This window comes from Lithobates pipiens, unplaced genomic scaffold (genome assembly GCF_037356315.1).
Source record: "Lithobates pipiens isolate NorthernLeopardFrog02 unplaced genomic scaffold, aLitPip1_a1.2 Scaffold_8, whole genome shotgun sequence".
Lineage (NCBI taxonomy): Eukaryota > Metazoa > Chordata > Amphibia > Anura > Ranidae > Lithobates > Lithobates pipiens.
Window position 1 is genome coordinate 378,223,814 of NW_027507903.1, and position 21,186 is coordinate 378,244,999.

Below are 21,186 nucleotides of genomic sequence, written 5' to 3' on the forward strand. Positions count from 1 at the left end.
TACCACCAAAAGAAAGCTCTATTTGTGGGAAAAAAGGACTTCAATTTTGTTTGGGAGCTACGTCGCAATTGTCAGTTAAAGGGACGCAGTGCTGAATCGCAAAAAGTGCTCTGGTCAGGAAAGGGGTAAATTCTTCCGGGGCTGAAGTGGTTAAAACATAGGAACTGGAGTGCAGAAAAGTGGTGCCCTGGACTGATGAGTCAAAATCTGAAAAATGTTGCTGTAACAGGAGCCATTTTTTGTGCCAAAAGGCTGGACTGCAGTACAATGAGTGTCTGTAGGCAACAGTGAAACATGGTGGAGGTTCCTTGCAAGTTTAGGGCTGCATTTCTGCAAACAGTTGGATATTTAGTCAGGATCAATGGTGTCCTTAATGCTGAGAAATACAGGCAGATACTTATCCATCATGTCATACTATAAGGGAGGTGTGACTGGCAGCGCTATTTTACAGAACTCTAGGGCTGCAAACAGCTGTGAGCTACCAGTGTTGTCTTTTCAGTTCTCTGAGCTCCAGGAAGAGAGTGCCCGGAGCTGAGGTGCCATGCTGGAAGGAAACAAGAGGTGCTCTTGTGGTATCTTGTTCCAGCACTGTGTGAGTAATGTTATATGCGGACAAAAGTAAAAGAAGCATAAGGTACTTGTCTACAATTTATAAGACATCTGTGAATCAGCCCCCACCGGTGCAACTTGTCATAAGATTTGACAGTTCCAAGTTGCAGCCCATTACCGGCAATGGAACCATTCATATTGCCACGACTCATGTCGCAGTGATTATGAAAAAGGTTCTTGCACTACTTTTTGCAAATTTTATTGTGACTTGTAGATTTATGTTAAATGAAGTAGCAAGCTGTAATTGAATCTGGAGAGCAAATCATGCTGAAATTGCGCAATTTCAATGCTGCACTGTTGTGATCAGGGGCTCAAGGCTAGAAAAATGGCATCAATGTAACTTACTAGACATGACACAGGCCCTGCAGCAAAACTCCAGATTACTTGGAGCTGGAGGCAATAGCTAGATTGCCCCACTTACTGAAAGCATGTTTGTGTATTTATCCCTAAAGCACTTTTGGCTTCTCATTTGTGTGAGAGCAATGGAGTTCCGGTAAGCATCCAGCCTTACTTCTATCTCTACTGGATTTCTGGGAGCCTTTTCTGGAGTTCTGAAACATTGCACTCTTGTACACATTTTTATGAGCACCAGAGGACTGACTGTTACTTGATTGATTTATTTTTTGTTATTTGTAAAACAGAGCTGCACGTATATTGATGTTTGCTGGAGGTTTTGTATCCTTTCTTTTAAAATATTTTGTGATACATCACTAATCTAAGAGCATAATTGCACACCTATATAGGTGTGTGATTGGCCCCAAATTTATTCTGCAGTGGTACAACAACCCAAACATATAATGTTATTAAGAACTATCTTCAACGTAAAGATGAACAAGGAGTCCTGGAAGTCATGGTTTGGCCCCCACTGAGCCCTAATCTTAGTGGCCAATGAGGAGAGAGTGGAGGGTGGGCCGAAGGATGTGTGCAAATGGATAACATCCATTCACAGGAGCATGGCTTGAGTGCCCTATAGCAAGAGACTTGCTATCAGAATCACTTTACCCCTCACAGAGCACAATAATTAAACCCCACAATTGCACAATCATTACCGCCCACACAGCACAAAAAGTAAAAACCTCAGCACTGCACAATAATTAACCGCTTAGCATGACACAACAACAAATTAACCCCAGCCTGGCACAATAATAAACCCCAACGTTGCATTATAATTAACCCAAGCAAAGCACAATTAACACTCAGAATGGTAAAAAATGAACACCTAGAATGGCACAATAATTAGCTCCCAACGTGGCTCAATAATTAATCCTGACACATAAATTAACCCCCAGCAGAGCACAATACTGCGTAATTACCTCCATCACATCACAAAATGTAACCCCCAGCACTCAACAACAATGAAACCCCAAGCTTGGTACATTAATAAACTCCTTGCATTGCACAATAATTAACCTCCAAAATTGCATAACAACCCCCAGGAGTATAGCAGTCAGTGTGCCCCCTTCATTGTGACACATGCAACTTAGAGTATAGACGTGAACAGTAAGTATAAGAGTAGGGTTCAGGACTGTGTACAACATTACTTTCTCAGTATGCCCCCTTTACATAGGTGGTCAGTGTGCCCTTAGTATGCTAGTAGTCAGTGTGCCCCATGTATGCTGGCAATCATTGTGCCCCCTGTATACAGGCAGTCAGGGTGCCCCTTTATTGTGGTGGTCAATGTGGCCCCTGCATACTAGGGGTCTGTATGCCTCCCTCCATCCACTGGTCACTTCAGCATGCCTCTCCATCCACTGGTCACTTTTGTAACCCCAGTCCCTCCTTGAATTGGTCACCTGTGCTCTTCCCTGACACTTCTACTGGCCAACTCTGCTGTCCCCTTCATTTACACTGGTCACCTCTGCTGTCCCCACCTCAATTCTACTAGTCCCCTCTGCTTTTCCCCTCCTTTCACAATTACCTCTGCTCTCCCCCATCTTTCCACTTTTCCGATATACTTCCCCCCTCTTTCTGTTGGTTCCTGTTCTCCCCCTCACTTCCACTGGTCACCTTACCCTCCTTCCACTGGCTACACCTGCTTTCCCGCCTCTTTCCACTGGTCAATACCCCCACCTTTCTCTGGTCATCTCTGTTCTCCCCCTCAATTTTATTAGTCATTTCTACTCTCGTCTGTCACTCCCACTGATAATCCCTGCTCTCTGCCTTCATTTCTACAGGTCACCTCTGCTCTCATCTGTCACTTCCACTGGTCAGTTCTTCTTCCCCTCATCACCCCCACTGGTAACCCTTCCTCTCTCTCATCACTATAACTGGTAACCCTTGCTCTCCTCCCCTTTTCCAATGGACAGAAAATATAACATAATCAATATTATTACTGGGGAAAAATAAATCGTACTATGATCACAGCCTTACACCAGACATCAACCTACAAGGTCAAGAAACAAACCCAAAAAGAAGATACTAGCCAACACAAACTAAGGAGAGAAAAAAACAGCATAAGAAAAGAGCTCCTCACCCAGAGACCGAAAGTTCACCAAAGGCAAGCCTGTTATTCCTCCACACCCTTATCCAGACTGCCCAAGACCCCCTGCCCCTCTCAAAACCCTGAATCTTTGCAATCTCACAAAAATGTCATGCACCACCACCTCAAAAGGAAAGACTTTCTTTTGCAGGGTTATTTGACACCGTGCATTCCACATGAAGTAACAGACAGCTATACTACCATGCCTTGTCTTCCATGTCTGATTTTCAGACTTTTCACTGGCCCACAATTTTCCCAACATTGCAGAAAAGGCTAAAACCAAGATTGAAAATTACCCACCCACTGCTAACGTATTACTGAGATAGTATTTTAATTAATTCCCAACCCGCTCACACATATATACTGTGGTGCAATGGCTCTCCTGGGCCAAACGCCGTACGGGTACGGCTTTCCCTTTTAAAACCTTTTAAAACAGCCAGAGGGTGCTGTACAGTGTGGGACCCGTTACGCGTGGCCGGCAGGCGTGATCATGTGCACGAGAGCCAGCATGGGGATTTGTGTGTGTGTAAATCCCTGTTCTGTCAGGGAAGAGGAGACAAATTGTTTGTTCCTACAAAGTTCTATCACCATACAGTTAGAACACACTGAGGGAACACACATTTAACCCCTAGATCGCCCTCTAGTGTTAACCCCTTCCCTACCGGTGAAATTTACACAGTAATCAGTGCATATGTATAGCACCGATCGCTGTCTAAATGTCAATGGTCCCAAAAATGTGTCAAAAGTGTCCAATCTGTCCATTGCAATATCGCAGTACTGCTAAAAATTGCAGATCACTGCCATTACTAATAGAAAAAAATAAATATAATAAGAATAACAAAAATGCCATAAATCTTTCCCATAGTTTATAGACGCTATAACTTTTGTGCAAATTAATCAGTATAAGCTTATTTTGAATTTTTTTACCAAAAATATGTAGAATATATATTGGCCTAAACTGATGAAGAATTTTTTTTTAAATTGGGGGATATTTAAAAGTAGTTTTTTTTTTAATTGTTGCTTTTTTTTTGTTTATAGTGTGAGAATTAAAAAAAGCAGGGGTGATCAAATACCACCAAAAGAAAGCTTTATTTGTGGGGAAAAAAGAACACAAATTTTGTTTGGGTACAGTATTGCATGACCGCGCAAATTGTCTGTTAAAGCGACACAGTGCCAAATTGTAAAAAGTGCTCTGGTCAGAAAGGGGGCAAAATCTTACGGGGCTGAAGTTGTTAAAAAGATCAGAGAAAAGAAAACTATTGGGTTGACCATTCCTAGGTCATTCTCCAGCCTGGACAAGTAAGTTACATTCGGTTTGATTCAGGTTCAGCCTATTTTCCCATAACAGTTGGAAAAACCAGATGTGGACCCCTGCATAGGGATATACCAGCAAGATACAGACAAAGCTGACATATAAAAAGACAGGGATCAGTTTATTTTGATCAAGGCAACCCTCTCTCTGTCAAGTAAAGCTTCCATTTCGGCCAGCTAGCTGTGGCATTGGCTTCCACAAGTCTGCTTTCCCAATTTCAATGACTATATTCACCAGGACCATATTTGATCTCCAATATTTTATTTTCCTGCTGGAGTTCTGGGAAGGCATCTGAAAGTTGAAAGTATTCACCCTCCACACCCATCCAGAAAACTTCAGTCTTTTTATGATTGACTTTAGAACTAAAAGTCTCTGTGTACTGATCGATCACAGAAACACCTGGGGGGGGGGGGGGGGGGCTGCCCATGGCAACCAGGTATGTCTAAAGCGATTCTCTCTCCTAGCTAGGAAGAAATGCTGTTAAAATCTCCATTGTTCTGATTTAGCCTACTCTGGTAAACCAATGTTTTAAAATCAGTAGGGTAGTGAGCTTCCATGCACATACCCGGGCAGCATTCAGCAAATGCACAGTCAGAGACTTTTTGTAATGGCGCAAGGGCACAAAGATCAGATGTAGACGATATCCCAAGTTGTCTATTCCAAGGTCGACTGATGTCAGGTGTTTGACTACTCCACTTGCCCTCTTCCAGAACCAGGGGCAGACTGACCATTTGGTCGCCAACCAGGGTCCGTGGCCAGTAGGGGGCCCGTGAGAAGCTCCTGTGTGAACCAGTGTGCCACCGGATCAGGGCTGTCAGATGAGCCGGATTCCCTGGCACTGTGAGAAGCTCCATCACCCTCAAAAGTGAAAGTAAAGTGCAGGGGAGTGTGCTATTCTCTCTGCTTCTCCCTACAGTGCAGTACCCGGTTGAATGAGGAAGCTGGAAAGGTACAGTACTGTGCTAAAAGCTAGATTCGTTTTAAAATTGCTTTATTCATGTGTCTGTGCATGTGTGTCTGTAACGGTGTGTGTGTGCATGTGTCTGTATATATGTCTGTATGTATATGTATGCATGTGTCTGTATGTGTATGCATGTGTCTGTATGTGTCTGTATGTATGTGTATGCATATGTCTGTATGTGTGTGCATGTTCTGTATGTATGTGTATGCATGTGTCTGTATTGTGACAGTACAGTTCCCTGTCCTAATAATTGTCGCCCAGGTTTCTCAAATAGGCAGGTTGAGGGGCTCCAATGGTATTTAATGTAGGGGGAATCTGTTTTATCAGTTTCCTCCAAAGCTTTAAAATCCAGTTGGGGACCTGGAGCCCGAAGATTCCATAGCGTTTAGGGTGGGACGGAATCTCCAATCCTGGGACCGGGTTTTAGGAACAGCCAAGAGTCTGGCTGGTTGATTGAGCAGGTGGGTCCTGGGCTTATAGCAGAGTCAGGATTAGGGTTCTGAGCTCCACCCAGAGAGACAGGAGGTCTCTAGGAGTCCAGAGAGTGCAGGTGTGCACTAGTGAAAGTCTGAGGATCAGAGCAGTGAGGGGCTGCTTTCTAGATAGACACTGTATGCATCTAAGGAGACAGATGAGAGCCTGAAGTGGAAGGCCTGAGCAGCAAGGAAGCTGAAAAGGAGATACAGTAGTTGCAGGGGAACCCTGTTATATGGCCAAGAGGGCTGAAGCATAAAGCCTAAGTGGCAGCACAGATGAAGAGAGCCAGGTCACTCTGCATTTTTCATTTATTGTTTTTGGGAGAAGAACCCCTGTGTGGGAATCCAAGAGCATGTGTGAACTTTCGTTTTATTTTGTTCCTTTTAATAAAAGTGGGCTACCATACCCTTAAACTAAAGTTCTTGTTTGCTGTGAACTTACCAAAACACATCTAACCACTGAGCAGAACAATCCCCAATGCCACAGTATGTATATGTATGCATGTGCCTATATGTATTTATGTGTATGCATGTATATGCATGTGTCTGTATGTCTGTATGTGTGTGTGCATGTGTCTGTATGCGTGTGCATGTGTGTCTGTATGTATGTGTGTATGCATATGTCTGTATGTATGTGTGCGCATGTGTCGGTATGTATGTGTGCGCATGTGTCTGTATGTATGTCTCTATGTATGTGTATGCATTTGTCTGTATGTGTGTATGTGTCTGCATGTATCTGTGTGTATGTTACTTTTAATCCGGACCCCCCCCCCCCCATTCTTGTACCATCAGAATAGCTTTTGTAAGGCTTGTGTGTTATAGCAGCCGGGACGGCTGCTCCTCTGAAAAGCAATCCATGCACAGATCACTTTTCAGAGTCATTTAAAAGGCAGTAAAGAGGCATTATGTTGACTCCTCACCACCTGTTTTAAGCTCGTAAATGCAGCATCATTATACTGCACCTGTGAAATCCACACAGTTGCGGGGTAGTTGCAGTGCAGGCCCATTCTCCCTGGGTATTCCCCCAGCTTCAGCCACAGCATGTGTACACCCCCAGCTGTTCCCTCTGCAGCTAAATTGAGATAAGTTGGGGATGGTAAAAACAGCTTAACCATGGGGTTTTACTGCCCCTCCAACCTGACATGTGAACAAGCCTTTGGTTCACATCTGTGTGGCTGTGTGCTGCGTGTAGGGCAGCCCATTCATTTCAATGGGCTTTCCTACACACAAAAATGCAGGGAAAGAAGTCCCCAAGCTTTTTTTTTTTAATTGCACTGCACCAAAAGCACCCAACGTTTTCCAATGTGTGGGGTACCATTAATAATTAATGGTACCCCTAAAGAGCAGAGCATTTGTCTGTGTCGGAAACGAGCATGACAAAGGCAAGGGAATTCTTGTTGGGTAGTGTATTAGTGCTCAAACAAACACACTTAGACCGAATTTTAATGGTTCAAAGAATGTCAGGCAAAATGGTTGGTCCTCATCCATGTTCACTTCATCAAATCTGGCCCTCTTTGAAATAAGTTTGGACACCCCTGTCCTAAGAGATGCTCGGCAGATCTAGGGGTATACTGCTGGCAGTGCTGCAGCGGAACTTTCAGGGTAGCTGCATCCGCACTTGCGACTGGGCCCTGCCATTTCGCAGCTGTGGGGGGGGGGGGGGGGTGCAAGACACAGCATCGCCCCTGCAACTCTGGCTTTCAGTTTGGGTTGCAGCGGTGGGAGTGGGAGGCGGCGATCAGCAGCTCTATGGTGCTCGCGGCATTTCCCTGGGGCTTGTATTTGTCCTCCAGAGTGTATAGAGGGGCAGAGTGGAGAGTGGAGGGGCCTCTGACCCCGGCAGCTACAAGTTTCTCTCTCCAGTGTACAAGTGAGTTGCTCTGCTTGTACACTGCTGCCTGGGTCAGAGGCCCCTCCCCTCTCCACTGTACAGAATCAGGAAGAGAACTATAAGCCTGTCAGGGCTGGCTTAGCCCTTCCTTCTCTGGGCTGGCTGCTCAGCTTTCGGCTAATTGCCAGCTCTCATCTCTCTCCACAGTTACCAGCTGTTCCTGATCATGCTTGTCTGACCCGCCCAATTAAAACTGTCCAGCTCACTTCACCTCTGCCTTCGCCTTGGTCACATCACAAGAAACCATCTCCTGCGGTTCTGTTTACAGACTGGCTTGCTGACATCCCTCCTGGCTTCTTATCCTGCTTGCTGTTGCTCTACTTGGATTCCTGACTTCTGGTCTGGCTGATTACCCAATCTGGTTATTGAACTCTGGCCTGGCTGACTACTCGATCCGGTTACTGGACTCTGGCTATGCTTTGACTATCTTTTTTCTATTTACCTTTTTATTTTTAATAACCAAGTGTGATTTAATTGTACTTCTGTCTCAGTCTGATTCATGGTTTCTGACAGTAGGCGAAGGCCATGAATTCAGAAGATACAGTCAATCAACTTGCTGGTAATATTTTTTCCAGATTGGATGAGCAAGATCACCACATGGATCAGTTTGCCATGGCGTTAGAAACGCTCCTGAGTTGTACGGCTCACCTGGAATCCCCCACGGTGGCTGCTCCGGTACAACCTGAGTTGCAGGCCGTCCCTGCTGCTGCACCAGTATCTGTGCAGGCACCCACCTCAAGTATTACCTCTATAAGAGGTATGCCTGGTTCCACTCCACTTCCCCAGCGATTTGGGGTGATCCAGTTCAATGCAGAGGGTTTCTCAATCAGGTTGAGATATACTTCGAGATGCTGCCCCAGGCATTTCCCACGGACAGAAGCAAAGTAGATTTTGTGATATCTTTGCTTTCTGAGAGAGCCTTGGAATGGGCTAACCCTCTATGGGAGACGCAAAAACCTGTTGTCTTGAGTTACCCTGAGTTTGTGGCCTCCATTAAAAGGGTATTTGATGTTCCCGCATGCTCTGCTTCTGCTGCCAAGTGACTCATGTCCATTAAACAGAGTACGAGAACTGTTGCCGACTACGCCATTGAATTCCGTACTCTGGCAGCAGAGGTTGCTTGGAACAATGAGGCCCTCGTGGCTGCTTTTTCTCATGGTCTCTCGGATTCCATCAAGGATGAGATAGCAGCCTGAGATATACCCACTGAGCTGGAGAGCTTGATCTCGTTTGCCAACCTCATTGACTCCAGACTCAGAGAAAGACTTTCTCTTAAGGAGCGCTTGCAGAAGCCTCCTGTACGTTTGCTTACGAGCTTTGTAGTCCCACCCATGCCTCCCTCACCTCCCATGCCTCCTGGTACCGAGTCAGTAAGTGAAGATGAACCCATGCACCTGGGCTTCATGTGTCTCTCTGCGGATGAGAGGGCCTTTAGGAGGAGGGAGAGATTGTGCCTTTATTGTGGCCAGGCAGGTCACTTTTTAAAGTATTGTCCTACCTGTCCAGGGAGTGCCCAAACCTTGAGGTCCTGTCATGGACAGACCTTAGGTGGCGTTGTTTCGTCCCCAGTTATCCAGAAGGATAAGCCCTTGGTTTTGGTCACCCTTTCTTGGGCTGAGTCGTCCATCGAGATACAGGCTCTAATCGACTCTGGGGCTGCAGGCCTGTTCATTGATGCTGCATTTGTTTCGCAGCACTCGATTCCGCTGCAGCTACATGACACTCCAATTGCCATTGAGGATCTTGACAAAGGACCATGTGACTCATGAGGCGGTTCCGTTGTCCATGGCCGTAAGTTATTTCCTCACCCAGGTTTCCGCTGGTTATTGGTTATCCTTGGTTACAGAGGCACAACCCTTCTTTTGATTGGCTCCCTGCTGAGGTACTCTCCTGGTCACCACAATGTCGTGAGACATGCTTCCTGAAGGTATGAAAGGTCCTGTGCACCTCTTCACTCCCCTCCTTCCCGGAGGAGTACCGCAATTTTAGCGATGTCTTTAATAAAGGTCAAGCCGGTAGTTTGCCTCCACGCCGGTCTTATGCTTGCGCAATTGACCTTCAACCTGGTGCCATACCTCCTCATGGCCGGGTTTACCCTTTGTCGGTCTTGGAGGATAAGGCCATGGAGGAGTATGTTGCTGACGCCCTCTCTCGAGGTTTCATCCACAAATCCTCATCTCCTGCTGGTGCTGGTTTCTTCTTTGTGAAGAAGAAGAGTGGTGAACTGATACCTTGTTTAGATTATAGGAGTCTCAATCGTGTCACGATTAAGAATGCCTACCTGATTCCATTGATTACAGAGTTATTTGACCGCTTCAAGGGAGCAGCGGTTTTCACGAAGCTTGACCTGAGAGGGGCATACAATCTCGTGCACATTAAGGAGGGCGACGAGTGGAAAACTGTGTTTAATACCAGAACAGGCCATTATGAATTCCTGGTAATGCCTTTTGACCTTTGTAATGCCCGGCCGTTTTCCAGGAATTTATTAACAGTGTCCTCCGAGATTTGTTGCAATTATGTGTGGTGGTTTATCTCGATGATATCCTCATATTTTCCAAGTCCCTGGAGAGCCACCACACAGATGTCTGTCGTGTACTTCAGAAACTAAGAGAGAACAATCTCTATTGTAAACTTGAGAAGTGTGAGTTCCATCGTGAACAGGTTACATCCCTGGGCTATGCCATTTCCACTGCTGGTTTTTCGATGGACCCAGATAAACTTTCTGCAGTCCTACAGTGGCCTCGACCCATGGGTTTACGTCCTCTGCAGCAATTCCGGGGTTTATTCATAACTTCTTGTCTCTGGTCAAGCCCCTGATTTATATGACCAGAAAGGACAGTAACCCACAGAGTTGGTCTCCGGAGTCCATTAAGGCCTTTGAGACTCTCAAGGCTGCCTTTGTTTCTGCTCCTGTGTTGGCACATCCTGATCCTACGTTGCCTTTTATCCTAGAAGTTGATGCTTCTGAGACTGGAGTTGGTGCCCTTCTGTCTCAACGTTCTAACTCTGTGAGTGCTACGCATCCGTGTGGCTACTTTTCCAAGAAATTGTGCAATTATGAGATTGGTGACAGAAAGCTGTTGGCGATCATTTTAGCCCTGAAAGAATGGAGACATCTCCTTGAAGGTACCACTGTGCCTGTTCTTATTCTTACTGACCATAAGAATCTTACATTCTTGTCTGAGGCTAAGCGACTCTCTCCCAGCAGGGCGCGATGGGCTCTTTTCTTGTCGAGCTTTAATTACACTGTCTCATTCTTACCCGGTACTAAGAATGTAAGGGCTGATGCCTTGTCACGTCAATTTTCCTCCACTTCCAAGTCTGAGTCGATTCCGGTTCCTGTGATTCCTCCAGATCGTATCTTGGCTACAGTTTGCACTAGTCTTACTTCTCCTTTGGGTGATAAAATTCTTGGTGCTCAGGTCCATGCTCCTCCTGATAAACCGTGTGCCCACTGCTTTGTCCCAGAGAGTCTCCGTACTGCTGTGCTCCAGACTTACCATTCTCCCAAGGCAACTGGCCATCCTGGGAAGAATCAACTCATTTGGGCCATTTCCCAACAATTCTGGTGGCCTAGTCTACGGGCTGATGTTACTGCCGTAATAGCTGCCTGTCCCGTGTGTGCTCAGAGTAAGACTCCACGACACCTTCCAGTAAGCCTCCTACAACCCATAGTCAATGGAGAGAGGCCCTGGACTCACCTGTCAATGGTTTTCATTGTGGAGTTACCCAACTCCTAAGGCAACGCTGTTATCCTTATGGTGGTTGACCGGTTCTCAAAGATGTGTCATTGTATTCCACTTAAGAAGTTGCCTACCTCTAACTAACTGGCTTCCATTTTTGCTCGGGAGATCTTTCGCTTACATGGGCTACCCAAGGTGATTGTCTCGGACAGGGGCAGTCAGTTTGTCTCCTGGTTCTGGCGAGCCTTTTGTTTACAGTTGTGAATCCAGCTTGCGTTCTCTTCTGTGTATCACCCGAAGTCTAATGGGGCCGCAGAGCGAGCCAATCAGTCCTTGCAGCAATTCCTACGTTGCTATAGATCTGACCACCATAACAACTGGTCAGACCTATTACCTTGGGCAGAGTTTTCTCACAACAGTGCCCTAAATTCTGCCTCCTGATTGTCTCCATTTATGGCGAATTATGGTTTCCCACATTCCATGTTGCCTGACTTGTTTGTTCTGCAGAGTATTCCTGCATTAGAGGAGCATCTCCGTGGTCTTCGTTCCACTTGGGTACAAGTCCAGGAGGCTTTGCTTCATGATAATGATAGGTACAGACTCCATGCTGACCACAGATGCCTGCCTGCACCTTCCTACCAGGTTGGGGATAGGGTCTAGCTTTCATCTCGCAACCTCCGGCTTCGTGTTCCTTCACTAAAGTTTGCACCTCGGTTTATTGGGCCTTTCCGTATCCTTCGCAGGATTAACCCAGTGGCTTACCCCTTGGACCTTCCTCCTAGTATGCGCATCTCAAATGTGTTTCATGTCTCCTTATTGAAACCGTTGGTCTGTAACTGATTTACCACCTCATTTAGGTTGAGAACCATGAGGAGTATGAGGTACAATCCATTGTTGACTCCTGTAGGTTCTGTGGGCGCATTCAGTACCTGGTGCATTGGAAGGGGTACGGTACGGAGGAACACTCCTGGGTTTCATCCTTGGAAGTACATGTCCCTGTCCTCCTCCCCAAGTTCCATAGATGGTTTCCCCTCAAGCCCCGTGGCCCTCCAAGGGAGAGGGGTCATTGAGGAGGTGGTACTGTCAGGGCTGGCTTAGCCCTTCCTTCTCTGGGCTGGCTGCTCAGCTGTCGGCTAATTGCCAGCTCTCTTCTCTCTCCACAGTTACCAGCTGTTCCTGATCATGCTCGTCTGACCTGCCTACTTAAAGCTGTCCAGCTCACTTCACCTCTGCCTTTGCCTTGGTCACATCACAAGAAACCATCTCTCCTGTGGTTCTGTTTAAAGACTGGCTTGCTGACATCCCTCCTGGCTCCTTATCCTGCTTGCTGTTGCTTTACTTGGATCCCTGACTTCTGGCCTGGCTGACTACTCGATCAGGTTACTGGACTCTGGCTATGCTTTGACTATGCTTTTTCTATTTACCTTTTTATTTTTATTTAATAAACAAGTGTGATTTAATTGTACTTCTGTCTCTGTCTAATTCATGGTTTCTGACAAAGCCCCAGGGAGATCCCACAGGCACCATAGAGCTGCCGATCGCCAACTCCCACCTCCCCCTGTGCTGGGGGTTGGAGGTGCACAGACAGCCAGGTACAGGGGATCCTCTGGGGGGGTCTAAGTCTGGGGACCCTAATGTATGGGGGGGGGGGCTCTCTGGGGACCCTGATGTATGGGGGATCTCTGGGGACCCTGATGTATGGGGGGATCTCTGGGGACCCTGATGTATGGGGGGGGATCTCTGGGGACCCTGATGTATGGGGGGGAATCTCTGGGGACCCTGATGCAAGGGGGGCCCTCTGGGGACCCTGATGTATGGGGGGCTCTCTGGGGACCCTGATGTATGGGGAGGCTCTCTGGGACCCTGGTGCAAGGGGGGGATCTTTGGGGACTCTGGTGCAAGGCGGGGTTGGGGGCTCTCTGGGGACCCTGATGTAAGGAGCTGGCTTTCTGGGGACCCTGATGTAAGGGGGTCCTCTGGGGACCCTGATGTAAGTCGGGGGCCCTCTGGGGACCCTGATGTAAGGGGGGCCCTCTGGGGACCCTGATGTAAGGGGGGTTGGGGGCTCTTTGGGGACGCTGATGTAAGGGGAGGCTCTCTGAGGACCCTGATGTATGGGGAGGCTCTCTGGGACCCTGGTGCAAGGGGGGGCTCTCTGGGGACCCTGGTGCAAGGCGGGGTTGGGGGCTCTCTGGGGACCCTGATGTAAGGAGAGGGCTTTCTGGGGACCCTGATGTATGGGGGGGCTCTCTGGGGACCCTGATGTATGGGGGCTCTCTGGGGACCCGGATGTAAGGAGGGGGCTCTCTGGGGACCCGGATGTAAGGAGGGGGCTCTTTGGGGACCCTGATGTAAGGGGGGTCCTCTGGGGACCCTGATGTAAGTCGGGGCCCTCTGGGGACCCTGATGTAAGGGGGGCCCTCTGGGGACCCTGATGTAAGGGGGGTTGGGGGCTCTTTGGGGATGCTGATGTAAGGGGAGGCTCTCTGGGGACTTGTTTGGCAGACCACCATTCTGCCTCTGTTGGAAACGAGTGTCGGGGCCCGGCGGACATCGGGTCCGCTGGACCCGCTGATTAGCTCTCGGTGTGTCCAATCACAGACCCGCAAGTGCAGAATCAAGTACCTGTACGTGATTCTGCTCAAAGGAGACGCAGCCCCACAGTAAATGTATGTGGTTAATGTGAGTTTATTTTTCTTTATTTTCTTAACTCTTTAAACATTTATTTTGAACATGCAGTAGAGAAATTCTGTGACCAATGCATGTAATGTGCAATATATACATGGGGCTTTGTGAGGGTGTGACTTGTTTGTGGGTGGGGACAAAGGGGGCCCCATGATCCCCTATTGCCCGGGGGCCCCATGAGTTGTTAGTACACCCCTGTCCAGAACTATGTAAGCAGAGGGGACTGTCAAAAAATATGTAGTAATGTGCCGGGCTTCTTGTCCTATACCCTATACAACCTAGATAAGAGCTTGTGGCCCTGTTCCTGAAAATGGTTGGCACTGGAAGATTTATGAGCAAGAGTGATGATCCTATTGATTTGCTGCTTCGAAAAGAAGATTTGTAAATCTGACTCCCACTGGCAAATGTATGAAGGGATATAATTTTTCGGAGGCACGTTCAACTGTTTATAAAGGACTGACAACAAATGTGACACATAGTTGCAGTCTGCACAGAGACGCTCAAAGGCGGTCAGTGGTCTAACATCTGGTATGGACTTCAGAAAATCAGACAACTGGTAGGCTGACCAGGAGTTCAAAGGGGGTTTGATACCTTAGCTAATTTCTGACAACTGATCTCTGTGGATCACTGGTGTGACCCTGACCTGGCTCCTGATCGTGACTTGCCTTCAGCCCTTCCTGTGCCTGTCTTCAACTATGTTTCTAGCCTCCACTATCCAACCAGTTGCCTTCTAGTCTGCTTCTCTTATGTAATCTTCTCATCATCCTATGTAATCATCCTCATAGCATTCATCAATTGGTAAACTAATCTAAATAATTTGTAAAATACTGCAGCAGTAGCGCCCAGTTTTGCGTTCCACTTGCATGGCTAACCATGACACTTTAGTCTATAACATAGCTAGATCAGCAATGTATACTGTATGATGTATGCAAGCGCACTCTGTTTTCACTAGATGCATATTACCATTGTGGTGTCAATAATTTGATTGGAATCCAAATGCTCTAATACAGTGGCACCTATGCTGCAGCACACCCCAATGCACATGCAATGCCATAGTGCACTGCTTTGAAAAAAAAGGCCATGCCTGTTGACTAGGTTGTAGTTCTTTTAGAAATGCTGTCTTACTGTAACATGCATTACCAGACATTCATAAATACAACACAATACTAAAGTAAATGGACTCCAATGTAGTACAAATATAATGATCTAAAATATTTTTACCTTTCCTTGAGCACACATTGTTCCATCCAAAGGAGGACCTTTTTTTGTTTTGCAAAAATATGGATTGTCTGGATGACTGCACCAAAGTTGCTTGCAGGGGTCAAATGTTCGAAACTGAGTATAAACAAAATTGGCAAAATGTTATTCAATATTTTGTAAAATGCGATTTTAGGTTATCAGACATAAGTTGTTTCTAGCTGGTATACTGTAAAACTATTACTTTATTGAAGCAACTTATTTAATATCCATTATTATTTTAACAAGGTTTTAAATTCCTAATTTGTAACTTCATTTTTATTTATGTTGTATTGTTTGTAAAATTTGGTTTTCCGGTTTTGTGAACTTGTTTTTATTGTTCCCTTTAGTGCTTCTTTTTCATAGATATTGTGACATAGGTCATCATTAGGGTATCATTAGCTCGGTGGTAGATGCATTTTTAACAATGCATTCACAGCAGACAGAAACTATATTTAAAGGGCCTGGTAGTCCATGTTTATTAAAAAAACGTAAAAACAAAAGTCCAACATAAGCTTTTCCGCACATGGGGTTCTTCTCCAGAAAAATACTGAAGCACTGACCCCCAAAGGTGCGGCTGATTATTTTTGGGCTTACCGTTACCTTCTTGACCTTGTGTGCATCTAGGAATTTCCCAAGGTAGATGACCAAATGAACTGCAGAGACTGACACTGGATCCACTTTAGGGATTTTTATTTGCAAAACGTTGAACAAAACACAGTCTCCGAGTAGGGAATAGAGCAGTGATTCTCAAACAGGGTTCCGTGGAACCCTAGGGTTCCTCCAGAGGTTGCTAGGGGTTCCTTCAGAATTGGGCCATTTCTGCCTCTTGGATAAATTCCCACCGACACCATTGATCTTTTTAGCTATCTGTAAGGAGGGAATTCTTCCCAATGACCACAAGTGTAAGGACCATTCTTCCTACTGACCATCACACTAATGTATCATGAGTTGTAGATTTCAAATTTTTAGCAGGGGTTCCCCCGAGACTGGAGAACTATTTCAATGGTTCCTCTGTGTTGAAAAGGTTGAGAAATGCTGGAATAGAGGGTATAGGTAGGAAAGCTCAGGTACTCTTGGAACTGCTGACACTTGAATGTCTCTCTCTATGCAATCCAGGGAATAGCCATTCACAACTGGATATTACAACTATCGGATAAATCCCCTTTTTGTTGAATTTAGCAACCGACAGGTGATTCAGATAAAGCAAAGTCTCTCTCACAGACTTGGTTGTAGAACTTTAGAATGGAAAGCCTCTCTCACAGACTTAGTTGTAGAATTGTAGAATGTAAAGCCTCTCTCACAGACTTAGTTGTAACTGAAGGATGAAACTAGAGAACCCTTGTAGGGTACCAGTATCTTGCAGGTGGTCCAGCGATACCGTATGAGTGTGGATTCACCTGGTGTCCTTTCCAGCTTAGCTTCCAGGCTGTTGCTGAGCAGCCAGCCTTGTGCATGGCCCTCTTCTGGAGAGTCCTCCCCTGGTTGCGTTTTCAGTTGCTGGGCCTCTCCGAAACCGAGACGACACTGGACCACCTTGGAACCCTCCTTCTAGTCATTGTGCCTCGGGCTAGCCAGCCCGAGACTCGGAAATGGATGGATCTGCACCCCAGGCCATTAGGGCCTCTGGGGGCTGGTCAGGAGGACAAGGACCATGGAGTCAGGACATACTTCTGGACCGGAACCTTGAACCACGTGACCTCAGTACCTTAAGTACCCTCTCCCAGAATACACAGTGAGAACGCACACACTGATTGGTTCTGAGAAAGACTGGCACCCAATGCGTCCAACCGGACTGCGTTCCAAAGCCTGCCAAAGGTGACACCCACACCTATTGCCAGGCAGAACACAATACAGTCCAGTCAAACTGATACTGAGACCATAATTTACTATAATTAACCCTAAAACGCAACTATGGTCTTAGGAACATTTAAAGTGGAAGTAAACCCATGGATTTAAACAGTTTTTTAAAAAAAAGGCATGCTGGGAATGCTAACTTCACATTGGCTGTGCTCTCAGCCAAACTATCAAACCATCCAATGGCTGGTGTCATAACAAATCACATGTGCAGCACCATAGCAGTTGAAGATTAAACAGAGGCAAAGATGGCAGCTTCCTTGGCTGAAAACGATAGGGGAGTTTACTTCCACTTTAAATTGGCAAAAAACATAGCGCATGTTCTTCAGGAGCCTGGCGCTACAATACAAATAAAAATTATTGATTGACCTGGCTCTCTGGTCAGCAGTGCATTTGTTTGTTTGGTCTCCAAAACCACTGGCTATTCCATGCACACAAACTTGAGCCCTTTATAACGCACATAGCATCTATCCCAACAGAGATTCTCTCTCTCTCTCTCTCTATGACAACAACTGCTCCAATTGCTCCCAAGGTGCTTTGAAATCTCTAAAGTGCAGAACCACATACAGAAATACCAAATCTGGAGAAATCTGCAAAAGAAAAATTAATGCTTCATAGTTCTGCACTCAGCGATTGTGCAAATCCTGTGTCCTTTCCATGATAACAGAGTCTCATACTGTCAATATATAAATAATATATATATATATATATATATATATATATATATATATATATATATATAATATAAATTCTCCATATGCAGCACTTAACCAGACATTTGCAACAAACAGTCCATGTCTGATATGTTGAAGGACTAAAAGAGACCCGCACCAGATTCAGTGTAAAGACAGCACACCACACCAATGTGTTTACAGTCAATCTGCTTACCTGAGGCACAGTAAATATAGTGTATATGTATTGTGACAGTACGGTTCCTTGTCATGGTGTCGCCAGGATTCTCAACAAGGCAGGATGATTGTGGAATTTGGAGGAAACTGTATTTTCAGTTTACTCCTTGGTTGATAGAACCTGGTTTGGGACCTGGAACCTGGAGAGTTCCTAGTTGCATAGTTAGGTTGAAAAAAAAGACACAAGTCCATCCAGTTCAATCAAAAAAAACAAATAAAATGCAATCTCAGATACACAATCCCACACCCAGAGTTGATCCAGAGGAAGGCGAAAAACCTCAGCAATGCATGCTCCAATTTGCTACAAGAGGGGAAAAATATTCCTTCCTGATCTCCGAGAGGCAATCAGATTTTCTCTGCATCAACTTTACCTATAAATGTCAGTACCCAGTTATATTATATTATGTACATTTAGGAAAGAATCCAGGGCTTTTTTAAAGCAATCTATTTGGCTGGCCAGATCCACCTCTGGAGGGAGTTTATTCCACATTTTCATAGCTCTTTCTGGGAAGAAACCTTTTCATATTTGGAGATTAAATCTTTTTTCCTCTAGATCTAAAGTGTGCCCCTAGTGATCCAGTTGGGAGAAAATCTCCAATCCTGAAACCCGGAGTTCGAAATAGCAAGGACACTGATTGTGCAGGAGGGGTTCTGGGCTTTTTTGTAAGAGTCAAGACAAGGGTTTTGGACTCCACCCTCCCGAGGAGTCCATGTTGGTGTAAAGGAGAAGCCACAAGCATGCAGGTGTGCATAGTGCAGTCTGACAGAGCAGACTGAGGGCCCAAGCCTGTGGGACAGAGCAGCAAGGAAGCTGTGAGAGAAAGAGTGCTAACTGAGGTACAGGTTTGGTACATGATAACAGGATACCATATCCCCCCCCCCCAACCATCCCAGATTCGCTATGACCATCCTGGGATTTCAAGTAAAGCCCAGTATCCCACAAATCCAGGCTGAATCCCTTAGTGGAGCCCAGTTCCGCTCTGCAGCTGCAGCTGGCGAGGCTGGGAGTCACTCAGTGCTCAGCCAGAACAGCTTCCACATCTTTCCCCGCCCACTCGCTCCACTGTACATCTGGTACGAACAGAGGAGGAGGGAGGCTATTCATCCTCCACCCCCTCACTATGTCTCCCTGTGCCTGCCCACAACCCCTGGCATGCAGCCAATGCTGTGCCTAAGAAGGGGTTGGGTGGGTTTCAACTTCAAAGCAATTTTCAGGATGTCTGAATGAGCTTTGGGTGAGTGAACTCACCCCTCTCTCCTCCTTCCTGTCCAACAGCATTTCTCCCTTCCTGGTCCCACAGTGTTAATGCCTTCCTGGTCCCGCAGCGTTCCTGCCTTCTTGGTCCCACAGCGTTCCTGCCTTCTTGGTCCCACAGCGTTCCTGCCTTCCTGGTCCCACAGCGTTCCTGCCTTCCATGTGCCATGATGATCCATCCTTCCTGCCTTCCATGTGCCATAGTGATCCATCCTTCCCGCCTTTCATGCACCATAGTGATCCTTCTTGCCTTCTGTTTACCATAGTGATATTTCCTGCCTTCCATATGCCATAGTGATCTTTCCTGCCTTCCATGTACCATAGTGACCTTTCCTTATTTTCTTCCATGTACCTTAGTGATCATTTCTGCCTTCCATATACCATAGTGACCCCTACTTCCTTTCTTCCATGTACCAAAGTGATTCTTCCTGTCTTCTGTGTACCATAGTGATCCTTTGTTCCTGCCCTCCATGTACCACAGTGATCATTCCTGCCTTCCATGTACCATAGTGATCCTTCCTTCCCTGTTTCTATGTACTATAGTGATCACCCCTGCTTTTCATGTACTATAGTGATCCTTTCTTCCTGCCTTCCATATAGCATAGTGATCCTTCCCCCTCTCTCTCCCTAAAGGGTTGGTTCACACTAGAACACAGTGCAGTAAAGGTGCATTCCGTGAGCATTTACCATACTGCACACAACCATGCTGCCCTTGTGAGGTGCACGTGGGTGCCATTCCTTTATTTTATTTTTTTATCAAATAGTTTTTATTACATTTTTTTTCATTCTACAACAAAAAAAAAAACACATAAAAAAAATAAAAGACCATCCCATATCCCACCCAACAATACAACTAAAACAAAAACAAAAATATAAAAAAAATAAAAATAAAACCATAATGGTGTTCACCAAAATACATTTCAATATTTCAATCATTACTCAGACCCCTCCAAACCATTGCTACCTTAGATGGTGCATATAGTCATATTTAGTTTATTCATTCCAGAATTCTATCTCAAAATTAACTTCCGATATTATCATTAATTTACTCAGTTGACTTCCTAGGCAAGTTGGAATCTAACCACCATTGCCAATTTTTTTAGGACATCTCCTATGTTTATATGTCAGCTCCTCTAGTCGTAAATTAAGATTAATTGCTTTGATCCATTGATCTATCTTTGGCGATTAATTTGATATCCCTTTTTGGAATATAAGTTTGCAAGCCACATACATTGTGTTCACCCACATCACATGCATTTCAGCTGGGAGAGTATAATCCCTAGCAATGCATTTTTTTGGGATCAAGCTGTACTTGTGTAAAGCGTAGGGAATTTAAAGTATCAAATACAGACTCCCAGTAGTGATTAAGCTTTGGACATCGCCACAGCATATGCCTAAGTGTACCACTGCCAGTAATGCATCTTGGTCAATTTGATGTAGTTGCTTTACCACAAGAGTACAGTTTTAAAGGAGTATAATGGACTCTATGAAGGATAAATAACTGGGTCAAGCACTGTGAGGAGGATAAGGATACCCTAAATACATTTCTCAAGGCTTTCCCCTACTCATCACTAAGTATCTCTAAATCTCTATTCCACTGTCCAAAACTACCCTCTTGTAGGTTAGTTCTAGTTATATTATTTGTATAGAATAATATATATTTCCTATGAGTCCCTGTTTAGCACGTCTTAGCCCTTGTACGGACAAAGTTTTAGAGCTGGGCTGTAAAACTTTCCGACAACATGATCCGATCGGACTTTGTCCGATTGTGTGTAGAGAATTCCAATCGGACAAAGTGCCACACATGCTCAGATCAAATTCCTAGACCAAAGCT

General features: G+C 45.7%; 1 protein-coding gene across 4 annotated transcripts in view; it reads right to left on the reverse strand.

Moving 5' to 3' along the window:
• The window catches only part of LOC143964080 (A disintegrin and metalloproteinase with thrombospondin motifs 2-like), a 1,751,863-nt gene that overhangs the window by 892,282 nt on the left and 838,395 nt on the right, over nt 1-21,186 (reverse strand). For all 4 annotated transcript variants that reach the window (XM_077473787.1, XM_077473788.1, XM_077473790.1 and 1 more), the window contains exon 10: nt 15,318-15,431. In XM_077473787.1, coding sequence (XP_077329913.1) covers nt 15,318-15,431 — 114 coding nt within the window. The remainder of the gene's footprint in view (nt 1-15,317; nt 15,432-21,186) is intronic.